The sequence below is a fragment of the Penicillium roqueforti genome, assembly GCF_015533775.1.
Source record: "Penicillium roqueforti strain LCP96 04111 chromosome Unknown scaffold_47, whole genome shotgun sequence".
Taxonomy (NCBI): Eukaryota; Fungi; Ascomycota; class Eurotiomycetes; order Eurotiales; family Aspergillaceae; genus Penicillium; species Penicillium roqueforti.
In genome coordinates this window covers 49,874-66,260 of record NW_024067611.1, presented here as the reverse complement: position 1 = coordinate 66,260, position 16,387 = coordinate 49,874, and the positions used below count along the sequence as shown (strand labels likewise).

General features: G+C 50.4%; 6 protein-coding genes across 6 annotated transcripts; 1 reads left to right on the top strand and 5 right to left on the bottom strand.

The window, feature by feature from the left end:
- Positions 1-171: 171 nt before the first annotated feature.
- Positions 172-2,095, bottom strand: ilv3C (putative dihydroxy-acid dehydratase; the record flags this gene model as incomplete). The annotated part of the gene is made up of 3 exons (XM_039077658.1): positions 172-1,344; positions 1,423-1,634; positions 1,687-2,095. 3 exons carry the CDS (start codon positions 2,093-2,095, stop codon positions 172-174), a joined length of 1,794 nt encoding a protein of 597 aa, XP_038924596.1.
- Positions 2,096-2,315: 220 nt separating this feature from the next.
- Positions 2,316-4,085, bottom strand: LCP9604111_9406 (uncharacterized protein; the record flags this gene model as incomplete). The annotated part of the gene is made up of 2 exons (XM_039077657.1): positions 2,316-3,783; positions 3,835-4,085. The coding sequence occupies 2 exons, from the start codon at positions 4,083-4,085 to the stop codon at positions 2,316-2,318; spliced, it is 1,719 nt and encodes a 572-aa protein (XP_038924595.1).
- Positions 4,086-4,570: 485 nt separating this feature from the next.
- On the bottom strand, positions 4,571-7,051 carry yme2 (uncharacterized protein; the record flags this gene model as incomplete). The annotated part of the gene is made up of 3 exons (XM_039077656.1): positions 4,571-5,127; positions 5,178-6,923; positions 6,976-7,051. 3 exons carry the CDS (start codon positions 7,049-7,051, stop codon positions 4,571-4,573), a joined length of 2,379 nt encoding a protein of 792 aa, XP_038924594.1.
- Positions 7,052-7,370: 319 nt separating this feature from the next.
- LCP9604111_9404 (EMI1 family protein) lies at positions 7,371-8,003 on the top strand (the record flags this gene model as incomplete). The annotated part of the gene is made up of 1 exon (XM_039077655.1): positions 7,371-8,003. One exon carries the CDS (start codon positions 7,371-7,373, stop codon positions 8,001-8,003), a length of 633 nt encoding a protein of 210 aa, XP_038924593.1.
- A 603-nt stretch (positions 8,004-8,606) lies between these two features.
- Positions 8,607-9,161, bottom strand: LCP9604111_9403 (uncharacterized protein; the record flags this gene model as incomplete). The annotated part of the gene is made up of 1 exon (XM_039077654.1): positions 8,607-9,161. One exon carries the CDS (start codon positions 9,159-9,161, stop codon positions 8,607-8,609), a length of 555 nt encoding a protein of 184 aa, XP_038924592.1.
- A 605-nt stretch (positions 9,162-9,766) lies between these two features.
- LCP9604111_9402 (glutamate synthase (NADH)) lies at positions 9,767-16,387 on the bottom strand (the record flags this gene model as incomplete). Its single annotated transcript, XM_039077653.1, has 5 exons — positions 9,767-9,908; positions 9,960-12,622; positions 12,683-16,029; positions 16,097-16,137; positions 16,212-16,387. 5 exons carry the CDS (start codon positions 16,385-16,387, stop codon positions 9,767-9,769), a joined length of 6,369 nt encoding a protein of 2,122 aa, XP_038924591.1.

Below are 16,387 nucleotides of genomic sequence, written 5' to 3'. Positions count from 1 at the left end.
GTGGATCACGAATAGCCAGGGATCTACAAGGTCAGACGCGTCCGCGTTACGCGCCTTGATTGATTTAACCCGATTGGGGAATATTATAGGGCTCAGGGCTTAGGGTAAGGGCCGCTTTCTCCAGATATTCCATCTTATTGTTCGATATTGAGTTTGTAGCTGAAATAGACTCTAAGTGCTAGCACCTCCAGCTGTCAGGAAATCAAAATCTGCTCCCTCTTGTGCTTGATTCACTGATCGCTCATACAACCCGCGGTAGCCTCTCCTCTGCTTTCTTACCTGCGTCTCTCCCACAAGACTCTGTCTGCGTGTCTCGATTCGAGTCTGGATTACTGCCTCGGAAACTTCCAAGTGCAACTTCCTAGTTTCGATATCGCAAATAATCAAGTCACCGGTCTCTACCACGCCAAATGGTGACTCTGGTAGCGCAGCTTCAGGCGAGATATGGAGGATAATGGTTCCGCCCGCGGTCCCTGACATTCGACCGTCCGAAAGTCGTAGCATATCCTTCACTCCTGCCTCTGCTAGCTTCTTTGGGATCGGTATAAGGCCAGCCTCTGGCATACCTGGGTTGCCAATCGGGCCAATGTTTTTCAGGACCAGCACACTGTCCTTCGTCACAACAAGGTTTGGATCATCGATCCGCTGAGCAAGGTCGGCCGAATTCTCAAATACCACAGCCGGTCCAGTGTGTGATAGTAAGTGGCGATACTTTGACGCTGATGCTTTGATGACAGCACCGTCTGGGGCAAGATTGCCTCGCAGAACAGCCAAGGATGACGCGGGAAACAGAGGGTCTGACATTGGCCGAATTATCTGTTGCGCAAAGGAAAGTCTCTTGGACTGGGATGCATCGAGGACCTCGCCCAGCGTTTGCCCAGTAATTGTCACAGCAGATAAATGGAGCAGGGGTCGAAGCACTTGTAGCAGCGCCATCATGCCTCCTGCATTGTGGAAATCATTCATATAGTTATCTCCACTCGGTTTGAGATCAATCAACAGTGGGGTTTTGCGGCCAATCTCCTCAATAGTGTCTAGAGTGATCACTCCCTGCAGTTCTGGATGTCTATTTGCAATAGCGAGCAGATGAACAATGGCATTTGTCGAACCCCCGATAGCCTGGAGCACTGTGATGGCATTCCAGAATGATTCCTTTGTCAATATTTCTTGTGGCTTTCTCTTGGCCTTTGCAATCGCAACTGCATTTGCGCCGGTCTCTTCGGCAATTCGCAGTCTCGCAGATGATACTGCCGGTGCAGTTGCGCCCCGAAGCGGCATCATTCCTAATGCCGCAGTCACACAAGCCATTGTACTAGCAGTTCCCATGACACCGCATGTCCCTATCTGAGCGAGCGATGATTGTAATTAGTGAACTGACCTTGGAAATGACCGTGTATCTGATAAGAGCGCATCTGCACATACCGTCGGAGCAAGCTCTTCGTTAATGGCCGAGATTTCCTCGACGTCCATCTCACCCGCTCGAAAAGCTGCCCAATTGTTTCGGCAATCAGTGCAGGCTCCAATACGCTGGCCGCGGTGGCTCCCTGGCAGCATTGGACCGGTGATCAGTGGTAGGATTGGCTTGTTGGCAGAGATACCACCCATCAACTGAGCAGGAACAGTTTTATCACACCCTAAATTCTGTCAGTGGCTATTCTCAATACTAAAAAAACGATTGGAACTCACCTCCGATCATTATACAAGCATCCAATGGCTGGGCCCGGATCATCTCCTCCGTATCCATGCTCATAAGATTCCGCAAGAACATGCTTGTTGGATGCGAGAATGATTCAGCCACACTGATGGTAGGGAATTCTATCGCCAGTCCTCCATTGAGTTGCACGCCGCGCTTAGCAGCCTCAATGAGCTGGGGCACATTGGCATGGCAGGGATTGAACCCTGAGAAAGTGTTGATAATGCCCACGATTGGGCGTGAAAGCGCATCTTCTGAATAGCCAAGTGCCTTGATAAACACTTTGCGGAGAAAGAGAGAGAAATGAGGATCTCCATAGGATGTTAGACCCTGTCGAAGTCCAGATGTGGAAGTGATTGGGCTTGTGAGATCGTAGTCCCTATTGGAATCCTGTTCGTCCATTTTATTGTATTTCCTTCTGAATAGCAATTCCACAGAGGACTATCGAGGAAGTATAGACACCTGAGTTAGGCGACTTACATATTCCCCTCCTCTCAGTGGATGGTGTCATCGGAACAAGCCCGATTCGGATATTAATCCGGGCCGAGGGGGTTGTACATAGAATTAAATTTATAAGATCTCTCTCTCTATGATAAAACGCTATGCAATACTTCCATGTAATCTATACCCTCAACTTCATCCTCACCCGCAGCTCCTTGGTCGGTCGGAAAGCTCCCCAGCTAGTCTTGTGTCCTGGAACTGAGAGGATTTTACCACTTGTGGGCTCAATATCCCATAAGGCCACAATGCCAGCAGTGAAAGTCAAAATAGCTCGCTCGATGAGGCCATTGTTCGTCGATCCATACAATCCGTCCGCAAAGGGAGCAATGATGCTTTGATCAGCCCGTTGTTTTCCCGTTGCAGGATCAGTTACGAGAAATCGTAGGGGATCATACTGCTCTGGATTTGAGAAGTATCGAGCATCATGGTAATATTCACCATGGGGCACAATGATATCCTCGCCCTTTGCAATCTTGTATGTACGGGGCTCCGTCAGGCCATAGGCCGCTTCTTCTGCCGACTCGGAAAGGGTCACATCGGACGCCAGCTTCTTGAACGAGATTCCTGCTGAATGAAGGCGCACAGTCTCATAGTAACATGCTTTTAACAGCGGACAAGATGTAAGTACTTTTTCAATATCCAGAGAGAGACGAGGAGGCTCATCAAAGGGGAAACCCGTCTCCTCGCGAGTTAGCCTGGAAGCCATCACGTAAGAAGCAATCTCTTTGCGGACTTGCTCGAGAAGTGAAGGTTCCGCAAAGAGATGGGTAATTGTCCAAAAAGTGATCTTGGTCGTGTGTTCAATCAGATCATAATACAGAGACAAGTGCCCTGCAGCACTGGCACCTGGAGATAGCTCCAATTTGCGGAAAGTCCGCATTCTGTCTTTGACCAATTCAGAGACATCGTCAAGATCACGCAGTTCAATGCCGGGGTCAATCCCATCGTCCCAAGCAGTCAAAGCTCGGTGAAAGACTGAAAAGATATGGCGAAGCCGATCACTAGCCGCATGTCCTGCTGAGGCTGCTGGATGCGGGGCCCATCGAGGAGTGCCGACGAACAATGTCACAAAGCAATCGTCAAGTCTTCCAAGGTCTTCTGAGAGATTAGGGAAATTCTCCACGAATGTCCCACCCATCAGGAAAGTAGAAGTGATGTGTCCAATGAAATTGCTCACGAGTGCAAACAAATTGGCTTCACAGACTGTCTGGTCCCCTTCATCGGGCATCTCAACTCCACTGATTCCACGTTCCCAGGGGCATTGGTCAACAATGCTCCGGCAGAAGCTTACCAAATTCGGCATGTCACGCTGCACCAAACGGGTAATAGTAGACGAAGCTTCAGTGACAAAGGCCTTTTCGTTGAGAATGGTAGTAGCCTTGTCGCTAAGTCCTTGGTTACGATCCAAATCCAGATTGCGGATGAGGCTGCGGTCACCAAAGACGTTTTGCAGAGCTTGATCGAGCACCTGGTTGCGTGGCGTGGCAGTTTTGACAGAGAAAACAGTCTTCATCATAGATGGAGAAGCCACAACATTGTACTTGACACCGCGAATGTAAATGCCAAAGACAGGCTCATTCATAGACACCCTATAATCCTATTAACAGACGTCTAGGATGGTAATATAGTGGAAGACCAACCGAGTTCTTGTAAAGAAGGTAACATGATTCCATAAGAAGGCAGGGCCATGTCCAATCCAGGGAAACCAATAAGGTGCTAGTCGCACCGTCTGTGATTTTGAAGGGTCTTGCTCACGTCGACTTCGAAGCCCCGAGATAATACGGGTTGTGAGGCATACGAACACCACAACAGCAAAAACCGTTGACCAACTTATACCGAAATATTTCTCACGGACAGTCTGTATAAGACTCAAGGCTTCGTACCTCTCCATTGTGATTCGATGTTGCCCAAACCAAACACTGCCGAGCAAGGTAGCACGGTTCTACAGCGCCAGCACCCACTCAAGGGCTCGAGGTAGACAAAGAGGTATGACCGGCAAGTTTGGATTGATTCACTCCAGAGATTTTTATTTAATATATCCAGGTGAAGGGTGAAGGGACACGATGGCAAACGGAGGCCGGGGCCTTTTTCTGGCTTACTAAGCTCGAGGGTCTCAGCTGGGTTCTATTTTTGTTGGTTTTCATTTGAATGTCAACATTTTCAAAATATATTATGATTTCGTTCTATATAATGATAGGTGATTCTCAGATAATAATAGTCGGATCAAAGTTGATATCACTTGGTTCGCGTTTATACTTCGCCGAGACCGCTAATAGATCTATATCTAAATAGGAGTCCAAAGAAAGGACTGGATTTAGTACTTTTTGTAGTAACGGAGTAAGATTGAGACGAGATTTATAGACAGTAGCTAAAAGCTTAATATTCCTTCTGCAAAGACTTTGACAAGGCAGCACTTTCACTCTCATACTTGAGAATCTTCGATTGCGATCCGTGAACTTTGCGCAGAAGCCACTCGATCCGCGACGTTAGCTCCCAGGGGTACTTTGGCAGTGAGCCAAGGACCTGCAGCTCCTGTTCATACTTCGTGATACTTGAATTCTCGTTGTTAATGAGCTGTGAGAGGATTAACAAGTCAAGGCGGCCCTGCAGGGTCTTGTTCGCAACCAGACGTTGGAAAGCCGCGCGATACACGGGTTTGCCCGGTTTGACGTATCGTGGGAATCCTTTGTCAGTCCCGATGGAGACAAGCTCTGCTTGCTCTAGTGCCCGGAGAGTGACCTCGCCGTTGTCCTTGAATACATCGTCGAGGAGGACTTTGTTGTACAACAGGTTTCCATCCTTGGAGTGGGCGATAGACTTGATCAGATGCCACGCCTGCTCACGGGACCACTGGAGTGTAATTGACTCTGTTCCGAGGATGAAGAGCTTCAGGATTTCAGACGCCGACTGTTCAATGATACGGTCCACGGCAGCTATACAATGGTTAATAGAATTCTCCAGGTAGAAAAAAAGATAAACATACCTTCAGGTGTCTCTCCGGCCTCAATTCGATGAGCCATGAACTCCAAGTCAGTAACTCGACCTCCCAGCACTTTGATACAAGCATCCAAGCCACGAAGCGTCTCTTTGCGCCTTGCATTCTGTTCATCGTCACTATCGTCTGCCTCGGCATCCAGATGACTCAACACGAAACGACGACCAACTTCGAGCGAGCAGTCACCTAAGGCAATTGTGCGGAACACTTGGTTAGGCATGGCTTTGCTCAATGGCTTTGCAAACGAGGCATCAGTCGTCAAGAAGATGACATGGGCGATATTTGCGGATGTCAGACCAGCCGCCCATTCGGTAAGTTTGTCGAGCACGACACTGTCATCCTCGTCATAGAGGAAATTGTCAATCACAACGACAGGTCTCACCTCGGGATGAGCCTCCAGGTACTCATCTTCGGACATGTTGAAATCTTTGTCCTCCTTTCGTCTACCTTCCAAGGCGACTCGCTTCATAGCGACACCAGTATTCTGCCAGATCTTGCTCAACTGCGCATCTAGAGTCTCGGAGAAGCCGGCTTTGGTGCCGATCATTCCCTGTGCAGCAAGGTCAATGAAGCTGCTGATACTGTTCATCCAAGAGAAGATCGGTCGGTAGCCGACCTGAGCGGCTGCTCGTGAAATCTTAGTTGTATCACCCCGAGCATCTTGAATTTGCTTGCAGTCAATGATGACTTTATACTTGTGCTCTTTCAGGGCTTGTTCCAAAACCAACTCGCGTTTCCCTGAGCCACGAGGACCATGGATAACAATAAAGGTCTCCGCGGTCTCCGTTAGCCAGGCTTGCAGTTGCGCAATCTCTGTTTGTCGGTCTTCCCAGATAGCTGCTAGACCTCGCGGGTCTGACTTTCGCTTCCCAAATGAGAACAGGCTCGCTTTGCTGGCTTGTTTGCGAACCCACTGTAGCACTGGGTTCTCTTCACTCTGGAACGACGACTTGATTTTGAGAGTGATGAAGAACGTGCGAATTGGATCGAAGATGATGACCGTGATAGTAGCCAACAGAGCAGCTATAGCAGGGATCACTAGTCTCGGATGGTTCAAAATCCAATCCCTGATCATAAACAGCTTGATCTTGCGCTCGTAGTTGATCTTGAACCTCGTACCGGACTTGCCACCTCCTGCTTCTTCGGAAACAATAAATCCGTGCATGCAGTTTCTTGCCATCACGGCGTACCTAGGGCGCTCGAATCGCAGAATTGCATATCGTGGTAGGACTTTCGAATCTGAGGGCTGTGTTTGGATGTCCAGAATTTTGCCGTAAGGTCGGAACAATGAGTATAAAGACTCTTGGGTCAATTCGGCCGCTGATTTATCTGGCGACGTTGGTAAGAACTCCACCTTTAGGGTCTGGCTTGGGATTCGATAGAGATCTTCGATCCAAGGCGTTCCGCGAACAAGGTCTGCATCGACTTTCAGGAACGGATTGAACCAGGGCTTAACTGGATTGGTTTTCAAATGCTCTTTGATTGCATTTTCGATACTTTCGTGGCTGATGTCCGACTTAAGTGCATACTTCACGAATGCGCCTCCCTCTTTGTACCTCGTCACGACCTCTTTGATCTCCAGATTTAAATTTGTGGGCAAAACTCGATGAACAATACGAGTCGGGTCGGCTGCCGCTAGTTCTGGGTTGTTGACTCGTGCCAAAAGTCCCTCGAGAGGCTGAATATGGCTGAGGGGTCCCCTCAGCAGCCATTGTAGTCGGTGCGGAAATATATCTAGGGCTAGTTAGTGGATAGACATGATAGCTTGCAATTAGTCGGCGCTCACTATTGACATAGATAATCCCTTCGTTTTGTCCTACTGTAATATGTCCTGACCTGATAGAAGATGTGCATCGTATCATCGAGCGTCCCCAAACCGGAGGTCTCCACCAGCAGGACGCATTGGCGCTGATATGAGAGCGTGTGGGAGACCAAAAGGCCAACGGACCTTTTGGTAAAGATGTCGATCTCATTATGGTCACAGACACATACCGAATAGAGAGAGAAAGAAAGAACTTAGGAGAGCGATCAAGTTGTGTTTGTCAAATTAATGACGTCGGTTCGTGATTATCGGAGTGTGATTATCGGAGTCACATGACAATATTGATTACCGCGAAAAAGATAACCTCGCGATTTCATGGATCGCGATAGATCGACCAATTCTTTCTTTCACAAAACGAAATGGGCTGGCTGTGGAGCTCAACTCCTAAGGATCTTCCGAAGGATGTTCCCAAGGATATTCCATTCACAATTCCTACGGAATCAGTAAAGCAGAATGCACCATCGAAGACCTTGACCCCCGACGAACAAGCCGACTTGGAATTCAGCCAAATCCTGGCCGATCTCAGAGCCGAGGATTCATCGCTCTCAAAACGAACAGGGCTGACTCCTGATGGCAATCCGCTGCCAGAATCCCAAACACCTTCATCGCCCATCTCTCCCGAGTCCCTCTACCAAGATACCATGTCCTGCCGCAATGCCTTCGACTACGCCTTCTTCTGTCAGTCCTTCGGAGGCCAATTTGTGAATGTTTATCGATATGGAGAATTACGGTCATGCAGCGATCACTGGGATAATCTATGGCTGTGCATGAAGACACGAACTTGGCCAGACGATTTGCGCAGGAGAGAAATACGGGACCACAACCGGAAGAAAGCGATTAAGTACAAGACGGGCCCCAGCAGTGAAGATGTCTGGGATGTGCGTCTAGACCCAGCCAAGGACTCGTTCAAGGGAGATTTTGCCACCATGTGGCAGGAGATGAAGGCTGAAGATGAAGCAGCAAAACAACAGGCGCAACAGACGGCTTCATGATGTCCCCTGTTTCTCTTCTCTCCTTGTTACGATATGTAGATATACTCCCTTTTGTTTCATTCCCTCATGTATAATATGATACTCTCCATTTCCTTTGTGTATCGGCGTTTGTTCGATGGTCATATGGAGGACCCGGCGGATCCGCATATAGCGATTTAGAGGCTTTTTGTTACACTGTATGATCTTATATTCTCAGATTTGTCAATCTGTCTGTACGTGGATTCTATAAGTCTGCCCCACGGCCTATAAAACTCTATTGAAGGGAGAGAATAATGCTGGAGAAATAGTTGATTGGCGCAAAACGCTCGAAGAGATGCTTGAAGAACGCCGCATAAACGAATGACCTAAAATTAGAAAAAAGACCCCCAAGGCCGTAGACACAAGAGACATATCTCAGGATATCAATAAGAAAACCCTAAAACATACTTACCTCATATTATTTCATAGCATCGCCGTGCGTCTAAGAGCTCAGCTGCGAAGCAAGCTTGTAAGACTTATTGCTAAGAACAATTCAATAAGTTAGTATGTAGCAATTCAATGGAGGACATGTAACCAAGATGATGTTCTCCAATTCTCTAATTACTCAATCCAAACTTCATTCTTTCATTGCTCTTCATCTTCCTCCTTTATCGACTGCAGTCGTGTCTTGATGTGCTTTTTTAATCGATCTTCGATTTCCGCTATCCTAGCATTCACAGAACTGTTGCTGCCTGTGCTGCATATAGAGGAGGCAACACTAGCCGTAGGTGAAGGAGTGACTCTTCGCAGAGTCACAATCTCGATCCCCGGACCGGCATCGAAGTTCAACTTCTTGCTGAGTCTCTTTACCTTGGGGCTAGTGGGATGGTCAACGGTGAGCTTGGCCATAGCAGCAGTGATATCAGCGATATCAGATGGATTGAATACAATAGGGGTAGATCGACCGCCCGAATCCCTGGAGTGGGAGGTAAGAGGCCTGGAACGATTTCCGGTCCTTGTGGAATTCTTGCGCATTGTTGTTCGGAGGCTACCTTCGACACTCCTACCGCGCCCTGATACTCGACCATCGTTATAGTGGCGGATGGACCGTCGCTCACCGTCGAGCTCGCGGTCAGTGATGAAGCCGTTTGGATTGAGATCACTCGCGGCCTCGGTTGTCTTCTTGGCTTCGTTGTCCATGTTTGCAATGGATAGGACCTGTGAATCTGTAAAATAGGTAAGCTGGATTAGCTAAAACGAATGAATGGAATGGAATGGTCCGAGAAAGCAAGGGATATGAGGACGATTATATAGTTGAGCCATCAATGCCGGCCATGCAAATCTGACAAAGGGAAGTTACCAAAGGAATAAGTACAAAGACGTTGTTGACTCTTCAGCTCTTTGTTCTTTCACACAAAAGACATAGAGAGCATCTAGCTTTAGAGACTAATTTCAAGTAATAATGGAACATGGTCAGATTTGCAGAAAAGCTATGTACAGCAGAAATAGAGATCACCGAATGGCAGACGCTCTAAACGCCTTGCAGACCTAGAAAAGAAGAGAAAGAAGGAGAAACCCGCTGAAGCAAAAACTAAAGATAGAAAGAAAAAAGTAGAAAAGTAGAAAAGCAAAAACTGAAGAAAGCGCAGTACTGAAGCCTTTTCCATTCGCGCAGAGAACCAACCCCATAAATCCCGTTTATGCCACAAATTTATCCCATTTGATGAACTTTTCCGCATCAAAATGAAACTTTTATCGTGATAATGGCCGTCAAAGTCGTAAACATGTCCTGCATCGCCGCTAGATTAAGCAGCAACCTCAGTGGGTTGGGGAACGGAGTCGATGGCAGGACGACGGACGATACCACCGGTGACTGGGAGCTGAGAGCTGGTTCCAATGAGGAAAGCGTCCACTTCGCGAGCACACTGGCGACCTTCGTTGATACCCCTGGAATTATATTAGTAAATTGCTAGTTATAGGAATTCGAGGAAAACTCACCAGACAATCAGAGACTGTCCACGGCGACAGTCACCTGCCGCATAGACACCGGGAAGGTTGGTCGAGTAGTAGCCGGGAGGAGTCTTGATGTTCTTGCGAGGGTCAAGCTCAATCTCATCACCAAAGACACGATCCTCGGGGCCCAAGAATCCCATAGAGAGGAGCACAAGGTCAGCGGGGAAGAATTGCTCGCTGCCCTCGACGGTCTTCATGTCCCAGCCGCCGGTAGCGCTCTTGGTCCACTCAACTCGGACAGTGTTGATACCCTTGACGTGGTTGTTGCCATCGTCCACGAACTCGGTCGACATGACACAGTACTCACGTGGGTCCTTGCCCATGTGCGTCTTGACCTCGGTGTGACCATAGTCGACACGGTAGATACGGGGCCACTGAGGCCAGGGATTGTCACGGGCACGCTCTGGGGGAGGCTGAGGCAACAACTCGAAGTTGGTCACCGACTTGGCACCATGACGGACAGAGGTACCAATACAATCGTTGCCGGTGTCACCACCACCAATGACGACGACATGCTTGTCCTTGGCAGAGATGTATTCGCCATCCGAAAGACCAGAGTCGAGGAGGGACTTGGTGTTCTTATGCAAGAACTGCATGGCGAAGTGCACACCATCTAATTCACGACCAGTGACCTTGAGATCACGCGCAACAGTTGCACCAGTGGCAACAATGACAGCATCATTAGTGGCACGGAGAGACTGCAGAGAAACCTCGCAATCAGGGCCAACAGCAGTGCTCGCAACGAACTTGATACCTTCAGCGGCCATGAGGTCGATACGGCGCTGGACAACCTTCTTGTCAAGCTTCATATTGGGGATACCATACATGAGAAGACCACCCATTCGGTCGGCACGCTCATAAACGGTGACGCTGTGACCAGCGCGGTTAAGCTGATCAGCAGCAGCCAAGCCAGCAGGTCCAGAGCCGATGATAGCAACGGTCTTGCCAGAACGGGTCTTGGGGGGGCGGGGAACCATCCAGCCCATCTCGAATCCACGGTCAATGATCGCGCACTCGATGGATTTGATACCGACGGGGTCTTCGTTGATACCTAGAACACAGGAGCCTTCGCAGGGTGCAGGGCAGACACGGCCGGTGAACTCGGGGAAGTTGTTAGTCATCAGCAGACGGTTCAAAGCATCCTGCCACTGCGCCCTAAAGACCAGCTCGTTCCACTTAGGAATGATGTTGGAAATGGGGCAGCCAGTGTCAGACTGGCAGAATGGAACACCACAGTCCATACAACGGGCAGACTGGTACTTGAGCTCGTCCTCGCTGAGACGGTGGGAGATCTCGCCCCAGTCGCGAGTACGGGTTGTTGCGTTGCGATACTTCTCACTGCGGCGGCTGTATTTCATGAAACCTCTTGTCTTGTCCAAGATCAACGCTGATCGCTTTTTATCGGTCTTGGAATCGCTAATGCTGTCTTCAATGTCTAGCAAGTCAGTCTTCTTGGAGTCGTCGGCCTTGGCCTGTTCGGTTTTGACCGGGGTGCTAGGAAGCTGGGGAAGAGTGAATTCGGCCTTCTTCGCAGCCTCCGCCTTGGCAGCCTCTTCCTCCATGACGCGCTTGTAGTCGGTTGGCAGAACCTTGACGAAGTGGGGGAGAGCACGAGTAAAGTCAAGCAGGATGCGAGCAGCCAGCTCGGAGCCAGTGTAATGGTGGTGGTCTTCAACCAAGCCACGAACAAAGGCAATCTCCGATGGGTCTTCGATACTGGAGATCTCAACCATCTCCAAGTTGACCTTGGAATGGAAGTCCTGGTTCTTATCCAGCACGTAGGCAATACCACCAGACATACCAGCAGCAAAGTTGCGGCCAGTAGGTCCGAGATTGAGTACACGACCACCGGTCATGTACTCACATCCGTGGTCACCAACACCTTCAACGACGACAGTAGCACCGGAGTTACGGACAGCAAAACGCTCGGCAGCCATACCACGGAAGTAGCAAGTTCCACGGGTGGCACCGTAGAGACAGGTGTTACCGACGATGACGTTTTCTTCGGCCTTGAAAGCGGCTCCGCGCGGGGGGTAGACGATGAGACGACCACCAGAGAGGCCCTTACCGACATAGTCGTTGGCATCACCTTCGAGCTCAAGGGTAACACCGGGGGCGAGGAAGGCACCAAAGGACTGACCAGCAGAGCCCTTGATGTTCGCATGGATAGTATCCTGAGGAAGACCAGCTTCGCCATAGCGTCGGCTGATCTGATAGGAAAGAGTAGCACCCAAAGCACGGTCGGTGTTTACGATATCACATTCAATTCGGCAGGGTAGACCCTTCTCGAGAGCGAGCTCCGATTCGGCAATCAGCTTGTTGTCTAAGCGAGTGTGAAGGCGGTGGTCCTGCTTGCGGACATTGTAGGTAGCGACTCCAGGGCGCAGTGAGTGAGCGGGGGTCAGGATGAGTGACAGATCAATTCGTTCCTGCTTGGCATTACGAATATCGTCCCGGATCTTAAGCAGCTCAGCACGACCGACCATCTCGTTGACCGAACGAACACCCAGCTTGGCCATGATAGCGCGCATCTCGTTGGCGACATAGTAGAAGAAGTTGATAACATGCTCCGGTGTACCCTTGAATTTCTGCCTCAGCTCGGGGTCCTGGGTCGCAATACCAACAGGGCAGGTGTTCAGGTGACATTTCTAGAAATATTGTTGTTAATAGGCCGTTCGTCAGGAAATCAGGGTACTGGATGTACTAACTCTCATCATAATGCATCCCAATGCGATCAAAGGAGTTGTGGCAAACCCATATTCTTCCGCTCCAAGCAGACAGGCGATGGCAAGGTCACGGCCCGTACGGATTTGGCCATCGGTCTGAACCACAACACGGCCGCGAAGATCGTTCAAAACCAGAGTTTGATGGGTCTCTGCGAGACCCAATTCCCAAGGAAGACCGGCATACTTGATACCGGTCCAGCGCGAGGCACCGGTGCCACCATCATGACCAGAGATCAAGATGTGATCAGCCTTGGCCTTGGCCACACCAGAGGCGACAATACCAACACCAACCTCAGATACGAGCTTGACGGAGACACGAGCTCGGGGGTTAGAGCACTTAAGATCGTAGATAAGCTGCTTCAGATCTTCAATGGAGTAAATGTCGTGATGCGGGGGCGGGGAGATAAGACCAACTCCCGGTGTGGAGAACCGAGTGCGAGCAATGGGGCCAACGACCTTATGGCCGGGTAATTCACCACCCTCACCGGGCTTGGCACCCTGGGCCATCTTGATTTGCAGCTCGTCAGCGTCGGCTAGGTAGTTGGATGTCACACCGAAACGACCAGAAGCAATCTGCTTGATAGCGGACCGCATCGTGTCGCCGTTCTCCATTCTCTTGCTACGCTCGGCATCTTCACCACCCTCGCCAGTGTTGGACTTGCCACCCAAGCGGTTCATGGCAATGGCAATCGTAGAGTGGGATTCCATGGAGATGGATCCGTAGGACATAGCACCGGTCACGAAGCGGCGGACAATTTCGGTCCAAGGCTCGACCTGGTCAATTGGAATAGGCGTACGCTGGTCGAAATCGAAGTCCAACATTCCACGTAAAGTACAGTTCTTAATCTGCTCATGTGCGGACTTGGCGTAGGCCTCGTAAGACTTGTCGTTCTTGGTGCGAACGGCATCCTGCACGTTGGCAATGCTGGTGGGGTCGTTGATATGGGCCTCTCCTCCATCACGCCAGTGGTACTCGCCGGATTCAGGCAGACCGGGGACTTCGACAATGGGGTGCGAAGGGTACCCGCGCTCGTGGAAGGCGAAAGCATCCTGGGCGATCAGATCAAATGTGATACCACGGATACGACTAGCAGTACCAGAGAAGCAGCGATCGATAACGCTGTCGTCGATGCCAAGGGCTTCGAAAATCTGAGCACCCTTGTAGGACTGGAGAGTAGAGATACCCATCTTACTCATGACCTTGAGGATACCACCATCACAGGATGACTTGTAGTTCTGAATAACCTTCTCATCGGAGATGTCCTTGCGGATCAAGTTCTCCCGGTTCATCTTGAGAATACATTCTAGAGCCAGGTAAGGGTTGATGGCATCGGCACCGTATCCTAACAGAACACAATGGTGATGGACCTCGCGAGCCTCGGCAGTTTCAACTGCCAGGGCGGCAAGTGATCTCCACTTATTTCGGACGAGATGGTGGTGCACCAGGCCGGTAGCCAACAAAGCAGAGACTGCAACACGGTCGGCGGATGTAGCACGGTCGGAGAGAATGATGAGCTTGTCGCCATTCTGGATAGCTTCAGTGGCACTGTCACAGATGGAATCGAGCGCTTCAATGTAACCAGCGGTGCCCTTGCCCTTCTCGAATGTAATATCGATGGTTCGCACAGTCCAATCGTTGTGGGCTATGTTGACATTCTTCAGAGCATTGAACTCGGGAATGCTCAAGATGGGAGAGGGAAGACGCAGACGGTGACATTGCGACGGATCCATTTCCAGCAGGTTTCCCTGGGGGCCGACGTAACATTCAAGGGACATAACCACAGCCTCTCTGATGGGGTCAATGGGAGGGTTGGTGACCTGAGCGAAGAGCTGGCGGAAATACTCGTAGAGTAGGCGAGGCTGCTGGGCGATACAAGCGAGGGGTGCATCATTACCCATAGAGCCCAGCGCTTCCTTGGAGTCTGCGGCCATAGGGCCAAGAATCAAGCTGACTTGTTCAAAAGAGAACCCGAACGCTCGGAGGCGAGGGTCGTTCTGAATGGTGTTGTCGTCCAAGGCAAAAGAAAGATCAACGTTGGAGTCAAGTAGCACCTGATTGATAGCAGGAAGCTTCAGAAGTCCCTTGTCCAACCAGCCGGCGAAGTCCTGGCGGCGGGCAACAGTCTGCTTGAGCTCGGCGTCATCAATGATCCGCCCGGCCACGGTATCAACGAGCAGCATCTTTCCAGGCTGCAAGCGACCCTTTTGGACGACTCTCTCGGGGTCAATCTCAATAGCACCAACCTCGGAAGCACAGACGATGCGGTCATCGTCCATGACGTAGAAACGGCAGGGACGGAGACCGTTACGGTCCAGATTAGCACCGCAGTAGCGTCCATCGGAGAAAGTGAAAAGAGCCGGGCCATCCCAAGGTTCCATCTGACAAGCGGCCCACTCGTAGAAAGCAGACTTGGCTGGATCCATGGCTGGGTTGTCCTGCCAGGCCTCGGGGATCATAATCATCACTGCCTCGGGAAGAGACAAAACGCCGTTGATCATGAGTAGTTCAAGCACATTATCGAACGCAGCCGAGTCAGAACCACCATCCTCAACGATGGGGTAGAGCTTGTCCAGCTCGTCACCGAAGACCTCTGACCGAAGGACACCCTCCCGTGCGCGCATCCAGTTTTTATTTCCTCGCAGGGTGTTGATCTCACCGTTATGGGCAGCCCATCGTAGGGGTTGGGCACGATCCCAGGATGGGAAGGTGTTTGTCGAGAACCGAGAGTGCACTAGGGCAAAGTGGCCCTCGTAGTCTACGTTCACTAAATCGTGATAGTACGTGTACACTTGAACGGGGGAGAGTTGACCTTTGTAGACGATGTTCCGGTTGCTGAGAGAGCAGAGGTAGAACCAGTTTCCGAGGCCGATGACATGAGTGGCACGCTTTCGTAGAACGAACAGCTGAAGCTCAAACGTTCTCTCGTCGAATATTTCAGTGTCGGTGATCTCCGGCTTGTTGCCTTCGCCATATGCCGATTTCAAGACCACAAATGGCTGCATAATGATAGGCTCTCGAGATAGTGCGGCAGGACCAAGAATGGTTGAATCCCGTGGTACTTCACGCCATCCAAGAACTCGCAAGCCAAGGGACGTGGCCAGTTCCTCAAAGTCCGCAATGGATTGCTTGAGGGCCTCCTCATCGGGCTTGAAGAACAAGTTGCCGACAGCATATTGTCCCAACGGGGGAAGATCGACACCCACCTCACGGGCGAAGTTCTTAATGAAGAACTTGTGTGGAATACTGGTCATCACACCAGCACCGTCACCGTCCCGTGCATCAGAGCCAACGGCTCCTCGGTGGGTCATGTTGCACAGCAGATTGCGGGCTGTTCAATTGCTGTCAGCTTGATTTCTTCTCACGTTGAACGTAAAGAGCAGAACGCTGGCACTCACCATCGCTAACAATCTTGTGGCTTGCCTTGCCCTTGATATGACTGATTTGTCGGTCAGAATTGATTTTGGTCCTCATGCCTCCAATTGGGCCCAGTTGTAGGGGAGTTCAACTCACGCTGCGAAGCCTACACCACAGGCATCCTTCTCATATTCAGGGTCGTACAGACCTTGCCGCTCTGGTAGAGCATTGGCCCAGCCAAATCCCTTTTTGGGTTGGTACTGAGAATACTCATGAGGAGCCTGTTCTTCACTTATATCTTTGCCATAGAGCTCCTCCAAGTTCAGACCCAT